Source organism: Amphiprion ocellaris, chromosome 23, assembly GCF_022539595.1.
Source record: "Amphiprion ocellaris isolate individual 3 ecotype Okinawa chromosome 23, ASM2253959v1, whole genome shotgun sequence".
NCBI classification, from domain to species: domain Eukaryota; kingdom Metazoa; phylum Chordata; class Actinopteri; family Pomacentridae; genus Amphiprion; species Amphiprion ocellaris.
Genome location: NC_072788.1, coordinates 13,314,775 through 13,333,280, shown reverse-complemented (window position 1 = coordinate 13,333,280; position 18,506 = coordinate 13,314,775). Strand labels below are relative to the sequence as shown.

At 40.9% G+C, this 18,506-nt stretch overlaps 3 protein-coding genes across 3 annotated transcripts in view; 1 reads left to right on the top strand and 2 right to left on the bottom strand.

Moving 5' to 3' along the window:
• Nucleotides 1-399: 399 nt before the first annotated feature.
• Nucleotides 400-6,491, bottom strand: LOC111571737 (uncharacterized). The gene is made up of 4 exons (XM_035950389.2): nt 4,079-6,491; nt 2,656-3,595; nt 2,385-2,552; nt 400-922 (listed from the first exon to the last, which is right to left on the bottom strand). The coding sequence occupies exons 1-4, from the start codon at nt 6,267-6,269 to the stop codon at nt 400-402; spliced, it is 3,822 nt and encodes a 1,273-aa protein (XP_035806282.2). The 5' UTR covers nt 6,270-6,491.
• Nucleotides 6,492-9,860: 3,369 nt separating this feature from the next.
• Nucleotides 9,861-17,517, bottom strand: si:ch211-63p21.1 (uncharacterized). Its single transcript, XM_023275041.3, has 7 exons — nt 17,275-17,517; nt 15,819-15,918; nt 15,300-15,389; nt 14,984-15,058; nt 13,663-13,733; nt 13,388-13,559; nt 9,861-11,438 (listed from the first exon to the last, which is right to left on the bottom strand). The coding sequence occupies exons 2-7, from the start codon at nt 15,885-15,887 to the stop codon at nt 11,229-11,231; spliced, it is 687 nt and encodes a 228-aa protein (XP_023130809.2). The 5' UTR covers nt 15,888-15,918; nt 17,275-17,517; the 3' UTR covers nt 9,861-11,228.
• si:ch211-63p21.2 (FH1/FH2 domain-containing protein 1) overlaps nt 13,410-18,506 on the top strand; it is a 31,294-nt gene continuing 26,197 nt past the window's right edge. Inside the window, exon 1 of the mRNA XM_055008057.1 lies at nt 13,410-13,586. The gene's annotated coding sequence lies outside the window, so the exon portion shown is untranslated. The remainder of the gene's footprint in view (nt 13,587-18,506) is intronic.

The following is an 18,506-nucleotide window of genomic DNA, read 5'->3' as shown; positions in this document are numbered from 1 at the left end:
TTCCTGACTTCAGCAAATTATGGCAACTATGAAGACAAGAGGAAACAGCTCCCTCTTGTGATCATAGTTTGTTATTGCAGTAATGGAAGTAAGCATGATTTTTTTTGTTTCTTTGCATTGTTTTAAAAATCCTAAGACATTAACCATTTTTCAGCACCTTCTGAATACAGCCAAGAATTGACATTATAGCACCAAAAATGCACCATGTTTGATAAATGTAAGTTGGCATGCCTGAGTTCATATACTGTGTAAGATGCATTTCATTAAGATAGCAAGTTATTGTGACAATATAATGGAATAATACTCAATGTTTAACATGCAATAAATAACCTGAAATCCAGCACCGTAAAGGCTAATATAAAATGACGATGATAGCATAAAGATATTTGTCATGTTGTGTTACATTCGGAAATGTTGCGGCAAATACAGCACAGATGCTCTTATGTCACTGTTTGGCCCAGGCATCTTTCCCATGTTCTCCCATCTCCATGTGGCTCTATCGTACCGGTGGACCATCTTAGTGTCACTGAAGTCCTCCTGGCTGTATCCGCCCAGCACGTAAAACTTTCCCTCCAAAACTGCACTTGCCGCTCCAACGTGAGGCACCGACAGCGATGTAAAAGCAGTCCAGGAGTCTTCTGCTGGACTGTACACTTCACAAGCTAGCTGGTCAACGACAGTCATGTTGTCAGCTGTGGTGACTCCACCTGCTACATAAAGATGTTCGCCAAGGGTCTCCATGCAGTGATGAGCTCGAGGTTTGGGCATGTTTGCCAGATAGGTGCTTCCTGTCTCTGGGTGGTACAGAAACATGGATGCAAGACACAGGTAGTCGCTGTTTTGCCCTCCTGAGACAAAGAGCCGGCCTTGTGCAACCTTCGCTACATGCCCGCTAAGAGGCAGATCCAAGGGCCAGGTGAAGCTGAAAGAGTAAAGATATTTAAAATTGAAAATCTTTAGTTGGATTCAAAGAAATATAATATTAAGAGCATAGTATGTTTTTCAAAAAATCAATCATATATTGATTGACCAAGATTTCCCAGAGATTTAGTTGGGATTTAGTTAGATATGTTTTCTTAACTCTTTAGGATTAGTTAGATATGTTTTCTTAACACTTTAGGATTTAGTTAGATATGTTTTCTGAACTGATGCACAATATTGGTCAAAAGTGACCCAAATCCAATTGAAAAAGGGGATCTCCTGACCCATGCTGCGCATCAAAGGATTAAAATGTATTGTAACATTAAACTAGAAAGTCTTGCAGGTTAAGGGATTTGAGTATTTTGATTGGTCCTCTATTCTGGAGAAAAATATTGAGCACACAATCAGTGTAATTAGCTCCAGCTGCATTGCCTCCCCCTGACTGCTCCTCAACTGAAGTTAGTTGACTATTAAGGGTAGTGTGAGGCCTAGCTGGCAAATACACAGGTATTTTTTTTTAAACAGGAGTTTTCCCTCTTTATTCTCTGAAGAATCTTAATCTACTTGAAAATTCAAAAACACAAGTCACTGTCAAGAGCATGTCAAACCAACAGCAGGTGATATGACCACAACCCTTAAGTCATGTTGGCCAGTCAAGAGCCTGAGGAAGCTATTGCCCGTTCCAGTAAGTTACCAACAATGAAGCCTCAAGAAAGCAATTATATGTGTTGACTGATAACAAAGTGCAGTTTTTCCTCAATATAATTTACATGTAAACATGTAAAAAATCTTATTTGCAAGGTTAGCACCTTTTTGGCCTCTTCCACCACTGTGCAAAATGTAAACCAAAGATTTGATTTCAGCGACCTGCAAAACTGCAGTTGCAGCTGGATGAAAGGCCAAAATGCATAGAAAATTTACAAGAAAAAACTGTTTGACCAAGACCTTAAGCAACACCTGAAGCTTTTTTTTTCATTTTCTGACTTATTCTCACCAAATTCTACCTTCTAGAGCTCAGAACCTCCAGCTTTATCAAATTTTAGGCAAAACCTCCTGCTAACAAACCTCAGCCTCTCAGCAACTCAAGTGAATTTTCATTTAAGCATGTTTATGACCATTTTGTATTAAGCTACGAAACTGTAACTTACAAAGTTAACCATAATATCTCAAAATGTCTGTATGTCTTGCAGGTTAACGGATGTTTCCAATATTATCTTCTCTTCTGCCACATTGGATTTCCTCACAGTACTCAGTATTTGACATTTTCTCACTGAATCCAGTTTTATGTTTGGGTTTGTTTTTAGCAAATAAATCAAAGAGACTGGTCAGTTAGACATCAGATGTTATATGGCTACATCTCCTCAGTATGACAGAAGTCTGGTATATATATTAAAGCAAAACGGTTGATCATTGCAGCACATAGCACATTTTGCTGTGAATCAATAATATTCTGTCGAGTTTACCTCCAAGTGTTTGTAGTGGCGCAGTATCGTTCAACACTGTCTATGTAGTCAGGGTGACAGTGTCCACCGATGGTGTATATATTTCCATCCAGTACAACTGCAGAGAAAGAGCACCTCTTCTCCTGCATATCAGCCAGGCTCTCCCAGCTATTTTGAAGAGGATCATACCTATAGATGTGGTATTATGATACAAATATTAATGGAGAAACTGTAAAAGATATATTTAAGACCAATATTGTTGTTCTTAGTTGAGATCTATGATGTTTCTTACCTGTAAACAGAACTCAGGGTATCATTGATACCATAATACATCTTGCCCCCAAACACATAAAGTTGACCTTTGAGCACAGCCACCTCATGACGAAACCTCTCTGGCTCTGGCATCTCTCCCAACTTTCTCCACTCCATGGCCTTTTTCACCCCGGTATGGTTCCTCAAGGAATTCCCGAACCAGAGCTCTCTGCTGATGTTGCGTCTCACCAGGTCTTCAGTGATCTGGTCGCCTCCAATCAAGACCAGGCTCTCTTTCGGCAAATAGATGCGGCACTTATTCTCCATTGCAGGCTCAGTGGAGCAGAAATCTTCAAAGACTGCTTTATACAGCTCTGACAAGTTGTGATCAGACCACATGTTCTGAGACTGGACCTCTTTGAATTCCTTGAATGTCATCAGGGGAAAGTGGATGGTTTTCATGAGGTCTTTGGCTAGTCTAGATCTGATGCGAGGCTTTGCTTGGATCCAGGCCGCTACTGCTTTGAATACAACAAGCTCAGATGGAACACATAATGAGCAACTGTTCAGATACTTCAGGAGCTGTCTGGCTGGCAGATCCTTGAACTTTGAGGTGCATGCCACCTTTTGGAATTGCCGCAAGACAAAATCGTCAGCAACTTCAAGAAGCTGTGTCATCCCATAGGCCTCAGCAAAGGAAATGACATCCAAGCACGAGTCAGGGGTTATTTCTTGGTGCAGGAAGTTGAGGCACAAGGAGAGGGCAGGCTGGTACTGGAGCTGGAGAGCAGTGCTGGTGAGCTCGAAGACGCACCTCCAGCTGAGAGGGAGAGCGCCGCTGTAGGAACAGTCAATTAGAGCTTCCAGCTCTGAGGCCAACAGGAGGGGCAGGGTCACAGATGGCTGATGGGACTCCTTCATTCCCAATGTGAACATGCCACGGAAGTAGTCACTACTTACAGCTAGGATGACTCTGTGGACTAGACAAAAGATGGTAATGATTAAACATCCCAACTAGCATTTACAGTACTCATTTTTTTTTCTTTATGTGCATCCTTAAAGATGATTCCTATTGGCATTGTTGGTTGTGTGCCCCACAGTTTGAATGAATGGTAAATTGCTTTATAAAGTGCCAGATAAGGACATTAGGATATATGTTTCCTTTTTAGTATAAAAATGTATTCAAAAACCTCTGTGCAGCTACTTTGCAAACACACAGAAAGATCAACAGGACTGAAAATGCATTTGGCAGGGCAACAAATACCAAGAAGTCCTGTAGCCTGATCTTAGATACCAAAGTTATTAATAAATTATCATCTAATGTGTTCACTCTCGGCAATGAAGGAGGTAGCATTAAGTTTCATTTAACACCTTCATGTATCATACCAGACAAAGAAGGATAGGGGCACTGTGGGGGATCCAATGTGGGCTGCTATGAATGCAGATACTGGTGGCCTACTCACCATGAAGCGATGCCCCAAGAGCTTCCAGAATCACATCACAGCCCACTCGGTCCATCCACAGTTGCTTGATGGACTCAAGACTGATCATCATTTCTTGTGCAGCAGAGGTCCGTTCCTTTTTCTTCTGGCCTCCAGTTTTTGTGGGTTCCTCCTCTTGCTGGGTGCAGAGATTCAGGACCCTGCTCACACCCAGCGCTTGAGCTGCAGCCCTTATCTGGTCCACATTGTCCTCGTTCAGACTTGATATGAGTCCAGTGTAGGCAAACTCCACGATCGTCTCTAATCCAACATGATCCACCTCTGGACCCAGATAGACTGACCACCTCTGGGCTCCTGCATTTGTATCATCATCTTGTCTTTCATGAGCTCTCATGTTTTCTACTTTCCTTCTATTCAGATGTTTCCAGATAAGGGAGCTGACAGCAGCCAGGACAGGAGAATGGACTTGGAAGGTTTTTCCATCATCTGTGCTCAAAGTAAGGTCGGTAAGAAGGGAGGATTCCCTGAACTCATTCAAGGCAAGGAATATGTCTGTAGGGTAATCATCTTTGCTATAATCCTTCACCTCATCTTCATCACTACCTTCCCCATCCTCATCCATCGAATGTGCTGCTTCCTCCTCATCTTTAGAATCTTCTTCTTGAAGACTTTTAAGATAGTATTGAAACTCCTCTTGAGATGTCCAAGATTCTGTGGCAGTTCCTTCTTCATCTGTCAATTTCTCACTTTCATCTTCTTTATTTCTTTCCTGGGTAGTCCAAACTCCAAAGACTTCATTTTCACTTCTCCATGACTTTTCACCAGGATCTTCTAATTTATCTGAATCTTCATGCTGTTTCTCAGCATATTGGTCTTCAACTTTAAGTCTCTCCAAGTTGTGAAATTCATTCTCAGAGTCTTCATTCATTAACTCCACTGAATCATTGACTGTGTCATTTTCATGTGCAGCACTTTCCTGGTTTTGCTGAATGTTGTCAACTGGTATTTGTTCTGTGACTTGTTCTTCCAGGTGATATCTTCCACTTTGCTCTTGTTCCTGAAGCTCCTCATCCTTCTCACTCTCACGCATTTCCCTCTTAACCTTATTTTCTCTTTCTCCATCCATTTCCTTTGCCTCCTTCCTCTCCCACTCTTCCTCCTCATCTACCTCCTCATTCTCCTTCACCTCCCTCTCTATCTCATTATCTTCCTGTCCCTTCTCTTCCGCCACGTCCACGCTTTCATCTGCTTCAGTCATCTGCTTGTCTCCTTTTTTGTTCTTGCTAAGCCCCTCCTCCTGGCAACTTTCTCCCTCAAACTCTTCAAATTCATTTGTTTCAATCGCCTCCCACTCTTTCTCCTCATCCTCTTTCTCCTTAACCCATCTGTCCACCTCATCTCCTCCCTGTTGCTCCACTTTCTTAACTTCCCCTGCTTCCTTTACCACTATCTCCTCACCATCATCCACCTGCTTGTTCTTCTGAACCTCCCTCTCCTCCTCATTTTCTTCCTTTTCCTCCTCTTCCTCCATATCTACTCTTTCATCTGCTTCATCCATCTCTGTGTCCTTCTCATCTCCCTGTATGTTCTCTTCAAGCTCCTTCTCTAGATCGCTCTCTCTTTTAACCTCCTCTTCTTTGTACTCCTCTGCTTCCTTCAGCTCCCATTCTTCCTCCTCTACCACCTCCTCTTTGTCCTCAACCCCACTCTCCACCTCATCTTCCCTTTCCTCCTCCCATTTCTTATTTTCCCCTTCTTCTTTGACCTCTTTCTCCTCATCCTCAACTGAATCCTCATTCTCCTTAACCTCCTTCTTCACCTCCTCTTCCTCTACACCTGTCCTTCCACTCACATCACTCATCTCCCAGTCTTCCTCCTCATCTCCGTTATTCTTTTTAAGCCCTTTCTTCTGACTACTTTCTCCTTCTACCTCCACTTCTTCAAATTCCTCTGCTTCTTTCACCTCCACTACTTCCTCCTCTTCTCCCTTTTCCACTGGTTCATTGTCTTCCTCACTCCCATCCTCTTCGCAGCTGTCTGTGTCCTCACCTTCCTCATCTACACTATCCTCTTCTTCCTCATCACTCGCCTCCACTTTAACCCAGCGTCTAATCCTCTCCCACAGTCTTTTCCTCCTGTTCTCCTCCATCTCTCTTTTCCAATCATTCCACTGCTTCTGGGGGCATAGATTAGCTATTGACATACTGTCCATTATCCCTATAATCTGCACTAATACCTCCAATCTCTTAAAACATTTACAGCTCTAGAAGCCAAACAATTGCAGATCACTTACTTTGTGCAAAGTTTCAGAGGAAAGGTGCACATACAGTAGTGGCTCATGTATTGTTGGAAGCAGCACCACGTCTTATCCTGCCTGCAGATAGCAGCTGTGTTGTCTGTTTGCTCCTCTCCTGCCTCCCTCTCCTCATGTATGTGAATATTAGAGCGGCATGAGTGATTCCTCATATAACCAAACAGGCTGCCATATAAAGTGTACTGTATCATTAGTAGTTGAGATTCCAGACATTTTAAGGAGTCAGACCTAACACAAAGTTAAGGGGTTGATGCACTAAATGTTTTTACGTTGCTATTTTTCAATTTCTAACCATATTTTTAAAAAAATATTTTGTAATTTATTATGAGAGAGTTTTTGGATCTTTACAGGCCATGTAGTTTATCCTCATGTACAGAAATGATTGATCATTTCAGTTTGTTACAGGAGCGATCATGTGTAACAGTTCTCAAATTTTTACTGTAAAATTGCGGGGCGAGCAAATAATAAACATGGAAGGATCTAGACCTGGAGGCATCTGGATGTCTGCCCATCCGAGTCTATGAACCACAACATCTCAAGGGCCTTGGCAGGCATCTTTATTCTGGGGCATATGACTTGGGGATCAGTATTAAATGCCTAGAGGGTCATCAGTGGGATCACATTGCTCCTCCACATCCAAACACGGTGGAATTTGGGTCAAGGATCAACAGGCGTGAGGGGAAGAAGGCGGCCGATAGGGCACCGAACCAAACAACACCCTGATGTTGACAGCACCTGTCGGCTTGTCAGCTTTAGTGCCGACAGAGAAGCAGCAGCTCTGTCAAACTGTTACCTTGACTTGAAAAATAGTGTCACAGGTCGAAGGCAGCTGACAACAGACCCTCACAGAGACACTCTCTTCTTGTGTTACCACATTGTTAGAAGCAGCAGCCGGATTGAGTTACACTGGCTATTTATAAATTAATTGTCTTTCCACAGTTTTAACTTGTGATTTACAGTCTTAAGAGGCCTCCCAATATATTATGTTTGACTGTTGCTATTTTTTCTATCTGTATTGTACATATAATTGTACAAATTGTGATTATAGGTCCTTTGTCTTTAACATCGAAATCTTGCCTCTCAAAGATCATTGGAACACTGTAATTTTTTCCTGCACAAACTGGATTTCTAATTACTTTCTATTTTAGCCATCTTTTAGCAGTCTCAATTTCAGTTTTCCATGCAGAGCTCCACAGTGTTTTCACTCATCTTAGTGGAGTGGAGCTTGACAAAACTAACAACGCTCAACAAAAATTAGACCAAACTTAAGCTATCTTATACTTTAAGGCCAAACACAACCATTTCTTGGAACCATTATTTTGGCTTTATATTACATAAAAAAGTTCACACTGATTGCAAGTCCTTGGCCTTTAACATTTAACATCCACTAAGACTACTGGAGCAGCACTTTAATTTTGTCCACACACAGAGTGGGTTTCTAATGAAATTCTAGCTATTGAAATGCTTTGAAGTTTAAGCACTGTGAGTGGGTGAGCTGGAAATGAAACTGGTGGGCAACACCTCGCTTTAAAAAACACTCCTACCTGAGGACACAATGACTGTGCTCTTTTCACAGCCATTCACATGTGAGGCATCACATGCACACATACCTACTGTACATGCACACAGCAGCATTTAAACAAGCAGACAAGTGAGTCAGGTTGTTATTCAACACTACTCAAAAAAGAATCAAGATGCATTTAAATAAATTACAAATTCAAGCAAAATATTTTACATGTGAAAGCATTGAGAAGTAGGACATTTCTCTCTAGACTGATTATCTGTGTTATTGTGTGTTCCTACACATTCAAGTAGCTGCAAGATGCTTTCAGTACATATATTTACCCATAATAAGGTTGTCTTTGAGCATGAATGCTCTAGGGATTCCCTAAAAAAGCCTAAATCCATCATTGCTCTATAAAACCACCCGGCAACTCCACTAGACATCAAAATGTGTTAAATCTTGAAACAAACTTTTCAATGAAAATCATACTGTAATGTGAAGGGAGCAGATTTTCTTCACCACCGTGCTCACATTCTGAGTTTATACCGCGGCAGATGTGCAGATGTTTCTGTATTCACATTCACATCACCTGCAGAGAGTGTTTAGCTCTGGGCAGCAGCTCACAATCTACTTATGAAAAGTCTGTTTCCTCTGCAGTCCTGATTGTTACCATGGCAATGGATGCAGTGAGAGGATGAGTGAAGAGCGCTAACCTCGTTATGGGACCCCCTCCTCCCTTCCCCATCTCCCCTTAGGCCCTTTCCTCAAGAGCAGCAACACTGCTGGGACACGAGGCTTGTAGTCTTCTTAATAGCATAAGAGGAATGAGGAGCGCAAGAATGAGCATTGTCTTCACACATTAAAGAGCCAATGCTGTAAGCTTTAAATGAAGGGTAAAAGTAGAAAAACGTTAAAAAAAGGTAGTTCAACATGTTGGGAAATGCATCTCTTTGGCTTTACCATTCATGTGTGTAATGTAAATATGAAACTACAGCCTGCGCTCACTTAGCTTAGCTTAGCATAAAGATGGAAATGAGGTGGTAGCAGCAAGCCTGGCATCAAAATCAGAATACCATTACCTACAACATTGCTTTTCTTTATGTTGCAGGGGAAACGAAACAACTTAGGAGGACTTTCAACCAACTCAGCATCCCTGAAGCTTATCCAACCTGAAGACAAGACACCCGGACATTAGTTTCAGTGCAGCGAGGAGTGCACAGACCTGTACAATGGCGAAGCAAAGCAACCACATCACAACCACATCGCACCAGCAAGGTCAAGACTCTAAAGACCAACGGACACTGCTGGCAAGAGAAGGCCGATGTGTCAGAAGTGGGCTGAAAGAAACCATCGATGTCAACTATCCCTAACAGAGGAGGTGCTCTATGACACTACTTATCAGCCACTTATAATGCTGTCCTGCCTCCCTCCCCAGGCAACTTCACACCCAGTCACACCTTACTGCAGGGGACACTATGGAGTCACATGTGACCTCAACAATCCTACTGACTCACATGATGGCCGGGTGAGTCCGTGACTCACGTGTGGCCTTATCAACTCTCAAGGTGCCAACAACCCCACGTGAAACTTCAATGTCTGGAACTTCCTTGCAGCCTGTCACAATGTAAGAAGTCTCTCAGATGAGAGGTCAGATGATGATGTCCTCAAGAAACTCAGGCAAGTCCAGCTGCCTTTATTTTAGCACTTAGATAAAGCATGACCACCATGACCTAGAATCTTCACAGACATACCATCAGCTTTGAAGTTTACTAAGTTTCAGGTCTTTTTTGTTTTGCATTTAATCCATAGAAAAACTGAATTGTAGCAACAATTTGTGGATTTGTGGTTGCTGATTTGCAGAATAATGCAGTGTGAGATTGCCAGGAAACCAACAAAGACTTCTGAAGGTCGCTGTCTGCCCAAGAACATCCCCACTGAACACCTCGACTTGTAAGTTGAACAGCACTCTGTGCAGAAAGCAAGTGTTTTCTTTTTTGTGTCAAAATACAATCTAGTTTTATTGAACTTCTATGGCCCCATGAAACACAGAAGTGAACGTACATGTAGAAATAAAACGTAAGATTTAAGACAAGCCATACAGTAGAATGGAAGAGAAGCGGGTCTTAAAAATCAACTAAATTAGCTAATACAGTACAACCTGATCCTAACTGAAAATGAACATTTCTACAGGGATGCAAGCATCTTTACTGTGGTGTGAAAAAAATAACTTCAAAAACTTACAAAAACAACATTAAACATACAGTACAGAGAAGCCAAAATGGCTTTTTTCCCCCAGTTATTTCAGCTTGAAATAAGCCTTATGACTGATTGTCAAGCTTAGTTTTCTTAAATAATAACAATGAATCAACACAGACATAAATAAGGTAAAAATTCTTAAGCATGTTAGTATTGTCTCAACTGTAAGAATGTGAAATGTGGTTTAAATTGCTTGAACATATTTACAGTAAGTTCCACTAAAGCTCATTTTATTTTGAGGTCAGCTTATTTTTTACTAAAAAACATACACAAGTGCAGTCAGGAAGAAGGAGAACCTGTTTTGAAATCAACAAGTAAAATAATACATGTAATCCAGTCATTAAACCAACAGATGTACTGTAGATCATACACGATGGGAGCTATATCAGATCTCTCCTGCTATTGCTTTTTAAAATTGGGTCATGCTCTATTTTAGAACCATAAGTCCCTGCATTGACAAAGTGTATTCCACAGAGATAAAAGGGAAAGGGCCAAGAAGGTGACGAGAGATGTTTTTTTTGTTTTTTTTTTTACCAGCAGTTAAGATGCCGCAGTAGGAACGGAGAAATTGCATAGTTCAGCAGCATCAGCTTTGACATGTTTTCCTACTGAGATCGTTATTTTTCCTTTTTTAAAAAATCTCGACCGTTACCTGCGCAACCCTGAAACCTTTCCCCCACGTATCGCTCCTGTGGCTCGTTAGAATACGGAGCGAGATGAGAGGTCTATTTTTACAAACGAGGGGGTGAGAAAGTGAGACAGAACGTGAGATGCTGATGACACAGAATCAAGCAGTGAGATTATGTTCTTTTCACTGTGAGGAGATTCTAGATGGGAATGGACAGACAGTGATGTAGCGCTTAAATAGCTGAACCTGTGCTTTTTGGTTTTGCTGGAGCCTTAAGGACAACCTAACGCCAAACCCTTCCAGAATATAACTTTGTAGATTCTGGCAGGGAAAAAAATAACACTGAATTTAATATGTCTAATTTGTTAGTCTACTATCGTTAATGCTTTTATCTTTGTGCTACCCACTACATTGTATGAGTTGGTGAAACTTTTTATAAGTTCTGGAATGAAACTCTTGGAATGTTGGGTCAAGCGCTGGCCCACGGCAGGAGGAAAGACACGATAACAATGACGAGGGACAGGGAGAGAGGCAGCGAGAGGAGGAGGAGCAGAGGAAGAGAGACGGACGTCGGCCACAGAGACATCAGTTTGGAGCCTCGGGGGAGTTCGGTTGGACTCTTCTGCCTCTCGGCTTTGGGCTGGCAGATGACCAGCGGCCGGACCTGTGATATGCTCTCCTGAAAGACACATACAGGACAGAAACAAGAGGGCTGCTGTGAATGCCAAACCTTAAGATGTCATTAAAGTTCCTCCCGGATTAGTTCACACAATGCACAAAAGCCTAGTGCAGTCGATATCTGTGCTTCACAGTATATTTGACATTTAAACATAGCATCTGTGGCAACATTTCTGCACTGGCACACTGGTAGGAATACACTATATGGTACCCAACAATGACTGAAGAGGTGAGCAGCCAACGCAACAGACAGAGTAGATACAGCAACTAGAAGTACTACGTAAGAAAGTTTCTGATGCTCCAGATAAAAGACAGGAAGAAAAGAGGAAGAAAAGAAATTGATCAACACCAATGACAAACATCATAACAGTCAACAGTGTTTGTGTAATTACTCTCACAGCCAGAGGGGGACACAAAATTTCCGCACTACATTTTTAATGAAAACTTCAATTTGCCATCTTGTATTTGTTCTTTTAGTACCTCAAAGATTTGACATGAGGAATCACAAATGAGCAACTGGCAAGGGAAGAGTATTGGTACATGTCCACAGGATCCGTCAATATCACGCATCCCATTCATTGTCTATGTGAAATGCACCGCATTGCACGCTGGTTCCGTTGCGGCGTGTTTTGAGCTGCGATCCGGTGCTTCTCCCCACAGCTCATTTGCATAAAGTAGACTTGACTTCTACTTTATGCAAATTTGGTGTGGCGAACGGAGGTCCGATGCATCGCAAAACTTTCGTTAAACGTCTAAAGTAGCCGTCATTGAACTAAAACGAGGACAGCTTCAGCAACTGCACAGCTTATTTCTCACCTCAAATGTTTTCAGAAATACTGTTTTCATAACCAAAGAGAAAGTTTGTGACCGAGCCGCCATGTTGGTCCAACGCATCTGCCGCACTGTAGCTCAAGTACTGTCATGTGACCACATAGTGGCCAATAGTGACCCGCCCAGCAAGTAGGCAATTTTCAAATGCGGTACGTTTACATTCAAGAAAAACAAATCCTGTGGACACGTACCATATGACACAATAAATTCCAGTGCAATAACTGAATTAGGTTAGCTTGTAAGCTAAGAGAGAGACTCTAAAGAGTGAAGACTATAGACTGTAAATGATGTCACCTATCGGGACAGTTTTAAATTTGACTGTTGCCACCTTGTTTTTTTGAAAGTGACATGATGAGAACTGTTCCTGCCGATGTGGTAGTGACCTATCAGTCAGAAGGTAGCCCCATCCTAAAGTATACCTTGTTTCATCGTCTATTATACTCTAAATGCCACCATAATTTACAAAATCAACACCATGCCGTACTGAAGGAGACTTGAAACTAGCAACTAAAACCATAAACTCATTTGAAGTGTTTACTGAGGTAATAAATTAAGGGAGAAATTGTCATTTTCTCATAGACTTTTATAAAAATCTTTTTGCAGCCAGAGCATTCATCCCCCTGCTAGCTGTTAGAAAGAATACAGGTTTAAGACACATCTGCTACTTTTCAAACCCAGATGATACATTCACTGTTTATATGCAGTCTATGGTGGAAGTAAGTAACTTTTTTTTTTATTTGTCCCCGGTAAGTGTCAGAAAACGATTAATAAAACTCTTCCAATTTCTTTTAATTTGCCACCGAAGCAGACAGTTAGGTAATGTATCTATAATAAAGCTCTTTTTTGGTTTGTTTTTGTTGTAAAAAAAAATATATGATTAAGCCAAATATGAGCATAAACATAATTAATAATTCACTTCAACTAACCCTGGTGAATCCATATTTCAAGTTTCTGCAATTTTATACACACTACAACCTCATTTGGCCAAATAGTGATTATGAGACTAACAAGGACGGAGTAACTGTCTCTGCAGTGCTTTGTGAAGCTGACTGATCTGTAACAGTGTAGAGCAGATGTACACAGCAGCTAATTAGGCTTTACATTGCTGTGTTTTTCTACCTCCAGTATGGTCCTGCTGTGTGCCCTGTCAGGACTGAGCCTGAGGTTCCAGCGATGGGTTCTGTGACTCCGCCCACCGTCGTCTTCGCTCTCCGTGGTGTCTTGCCGCGCTACCCGAGGACGCTTTCGTCGCCGCGAGCTGATTCGCTGGAGCGAACCAGGGTCCTGGAGTCTGAACCAATGAGGTTAAAGGCACAAGGTCAGAACACTATGAGAGAAGCACTACTAAGCAAAGAATACTGTTTGATGCATGTGTGTGTTTGTGTGCACCAAACCTGCAATCTGTATCCTCTATATCAGCATCTGCATCACTCTCCCCCTGAGGGTCAGATAAGACACACTCCTCCTGCAATAGAATGAAATTAATTAAGCATACATTATGTAATCAAGACAAAATGACAAATACACAACATGCTCAAAAGTGTTAAGTTGGATTTAAGTATGACGAATAGTTTCTTTCTAGAAAAAAAGCCCTATAAACACAACCTTTACATTTACATTATGGGGCTTTTATTTTGTAGTTCCTCCATGAATCATCACTGACCGTCACTACTTGTAAACCAGAAACAACACTTGATGATGGCATTTGCGCTGTGAGTGTGTTCATGCGTCACTTTTTATTATCACCATTGTTACCGTGCATGAATCAGCTGACACCTCTACCCATAATATGACTAATGAGCTCAGAGACACTTAATCTGGTGGTTGTTTTCTATTTATATCGCAGTGGTATCATCGATCTACTCATCTCACTCTGTAAAAAATGAAGGAATATTGCAAACTGTCAAACTACTTCTTACAATAAAACAGTGAACAGTACATATATCATATGAAAGGTACTTCAGACAAGTTTAATCTGTTGTGTTTTATTGTTTTTATTGGTGCCAGGACATTAATTATTCCATTGCTCTCAATTTCAATGGAGTGAAATTACTAATAGAGGCTTTGCCTAATTTACAAGAACACAATACATGGAGGAAACATTCTCTACTTTTTTTCTTTTATGGCCTGTTTTTTACTCAACCGCATCACTGCCAAAATCTAATCATTTGGTTCTTGTGTCATTTCTGACCTTCCTTGAAAATTTCACCCAAATCCGTCAGTCAGTTTTTGAGTAATGTTGCTAACAGACAGACAGACGGACAAACGTAGCCAATCGTCACATAACTCCGCCGCATTCCTTGGTGCAGTAATTATATCCTCGATCCACTTGTTCTACTTGATTCCATTTAAGGATGAATCATTGACCCTAGCTTGGGCCCCTCTAGTTCTTGGGTACCGCTAAATGCACCCAACAGGACCTGATTTATCAAACATGCCTCATTCTAAGCTAAAAAAAAATCCCAGCAGCATCAGCGTCAATCATCTTGCCTACGTGAACCCCGGTGTTAGTCATGTCTGCCTCACATGCTTGGGTCTTAAAAACCTTCCAAAACTCCCAGCTGCCTGCCAGATTCGATGCAACACAAATATCAAAGTCTTCCAAGGTGTTAAATCTACAGACTCCTGCAGATACAACATGCTACAACTCCGCGCATCAAGTCGATGCACAAACGGGAGCGCCATAAAGAAACACACACATATGCTTCACGTTACCTCTGTGCCATATCCCTCCGAGTACCTGGTTATCATTACTCTGTTTTTTCCACAGTGTTCACACAGCAGCGTGTCCTGAGAACAGAAAGCACAGATTGACTGACTGATTGGCTTCACACCTTGAAGAAAATACACCAAATGCACAATCTAACGGTGAAATATAGTGTAAAAAAAACACACAGAGGAGCCAAAAGACACACAGAGAGGTCGGCAGGAAGCTAATGGCTGGTATTAAGAGCGAGTTACAGATGAAGGAACACTCTGAGCAGGTTGAGCGACGGCCACAGACACTTAAGTGGGAACCCTGAGCACTCACCGGCGTAGGTGTGTGTGCTTCTGAATAAAGTGTACAGGGACCAGCCTCGCACAGACACACTACATCTACCTCTCCACAAGTCGCCCCCATCTGAGACAAAGACATAGAGGATAAACAACTGTGATCTGTTGACTTTTCTGAAGCTTTTATCGCAAGCCAGCAGCATATTAACAAAGTTAAAGCAAAGGAGTAAAGCCGTGATGGACTTATATAATGTGTCGCAACATCACCTTGAATGAAGCAGCGAATTGTCTCATCAGGTTTAATATTGCACATCAATGTCAGTGGCTTGTTACTTTTTCCAGCTTGTGAAAGATGACTGCCAGATATTTGGTTATGAAAGCATAAAAATCCTTACAATTAGGTCAAAGAAGTAAATAACATCTGACTTATAATAAAAGAGCCCTTTGCCGGATGGTTCAGTTGGATATATTAGATTATTATTGTATATTGTGTCAATTAAAGACCTTAAAATGCGAAATTAAGTTTGAAGGTTGCAGGTATGAAAGTGAGCCTCACCTCACAGTCATTGTCAGATGTCTCTCCGGAGGTAAACAGGCCGTGGTAGTCAGATTCCCTCCTCAGCATGACCTCTGCCCTGGATCACACTCACATAGACCTGCTCAGACACACACACACACACACACACACACACACACAAACCTGTTTAATTCAATGCTTCCCAATTAGTTGTGTTGAAAACTCATACAAATATTAATATTGTATTAAACAGGAAAAACCTGTGAAATTGCACTTTAAAATATTCACAATATTCAATCGTAACCTACAGTTCTCTTTTATTTTCTAATATTTATGCTAATTTAAATACAATAAGGATGTGTAGTTTTATGGTCAAATGTTAAAAAAGAAGGAATTACCATTTATGAAGATACCGATTTTAAGGTCAACATGTAAATTAATACTTTTCTCTTTGATTCTGTTACCTGTAATTAAAGAAAACTAGGGAAATGTATTTTTAAAAAACTATTACATTTTTTGGTAGATTTCTGACCTGGATGTGAATTACAGTTTGGGAGTTGTTTTATATAGTTAATATGTAAATGAACACTTTTTATGTGATTTTATGATCTGTAATTTAACAAAACAGGTAAAATATGTAAAATAACCCATTTATTATTCAGTATTATTCAGTATTCACCCTTGTTCAGCCCTTTAACTACATAACACTTCTTTCATTGACTGCAAATATTTGTGAAATTATATTTTTTTGCTAATTTAAAAAGAGTAAAAATATTCTAATTTAAGAGCCAAGCATTATTAATAAATTGCTTTTTTTTTAAAAAAATGCAGATTCCTGATGTAGGTTATTTAGAGTATTGGCTTGTTTTAAATGTTTTAATTTCATTTATTGGTTTATTGTTAATGGTTAACATGTAAATTAAGACATTTTCTTCTGTGCTTTTACTAGTTATTGAATATTTCACAAATCTGTCAAATAGCAATAATTGTTCAGCAAATACACCTTAAAGCAGTTTAAAACCATTTATTGTTAACAGTGACGGTTTTAGGTACCTGAGTACTGATTTTTTGCTTTATTACATAAACCTAATATTTCCATAATCTTGCCCTATTTCTCTTAAATGTCTGGATTAATTTTAATTTAGGCTAAAAATAAGCGTGCAAATTTTCCAGTGTGAAGAAATGAGTCTTGTTTGTTGGGAATAAAAAATAAATATTAAATAAAACTTGCTAAATGCTGCTGTGTTGACGCAGACAGGGCTGCTAAATGAGAGATCTGTCATCACAGCAGAACATCTGTTCAGCTGTCCGCACAAACATTACGTAATAACCTCCGACAGTCAGAGCTGGAGAACTTTTCACGTGAAGAAAAAACACAGCCAGCAGTGGAGGATGTTTTTTAATAAATAATATCCAAACACTAGACGCGGTCCTGAACGATAAACAACTCAGTGTTGGCGGTGCGCGCCGACAGAGAACAGAGTGACCCTCTTACCTGGACATCATGCTGGAGCCGAATTAAAGCCGTAGAAGAAGAGTTGCCGTTCAGAGGATGAGCAGCAGCGCGCGGCGACGCTTGTCCGTGTGGCGCGGGGAGGCCATGAGCTCGCGCTGCCGGTGCATGTTTGACATCGTAGCGGACCGTCGGTGTGATGTCAGCCGCCGGTGACAGGCAGCCGTTACGGTCCGGGAGGCGCGCACTCGTCGGGATAACGGAACGTTACCAAAACATGGCGGGAGCGCGCAAAGCGGCAAGCAGGGCTTCCGTTGGTCTCGCTTTCAAAATAAAAGCAGGTAAATAACATCCATCCATCCTTCCATCATCTATACAGCGCTTAATCCTCATTAGAGTCACGGGGGGCAGGAGTCCATCCCAGATGACTTAGGGTGACGGCCGGAGACACCCTGGACAGATCACCAGTCTATCACAGGGCCACATATAGAGACAAACACTTGAACACTACGAACAATTTAGAATGACCAATTAACCTCAGCATGTTTTTGGACTGTGAAAGGAAAGGTAAAGAACATGAAAAACATACTTTAAAATCATTGCACTGACTGCCTGTTAGTTTTCATGTTGAGTTTAAAGTTCTTTCGTTAGTTTATAAGGAACTACATGGGCTTCAACCAGATAATAGCTCAGAAGTGCTTTTATTTTGTGAACCAGGAAGTCCACTCAGATCCTCTGGCCTTCCACAGAGCAGAACAAAAAACATTTGGCGATGCTGCCTTCAGACACCATGTTCCCAAACTGTCATTTTCTTTATATTTTATTTTTTTCGTAATCTTTTATAATCTTTTATTATTTGAACTAATATTATTTTAGGGCACCGTGTGCATTAATCTCCAAGTCCTTTTTTCTGGTTTCGCTTTTGATGTTCTGTTCTGTATATTTTTCAGTCAAAATGTAAAGCACTTTCAATGTCAGTGATTTGTTTTGAAAGGTGCTATAAAAACAAAATGTGATTATGATGATGATGAAAAAGTAGTTAAGGTAAGATAAGCTTTATTGATCCCACAGTGGGGAAAGTTCACTGTTACAGCAGCTCAAAAAACAGGGATACAAGGGCAGTATAAGATTTAAAACACAGTGCAAAAACTGCAGAGAACATTACATAAACAAGATGAAATTTTCAGAAACACTACATACAAAAGGAAGAGGCTGTAACCAATGTTCCCTGTAATTTTTCCTGAGTCTGAGCAAACACACAAACTCCCTGAGCG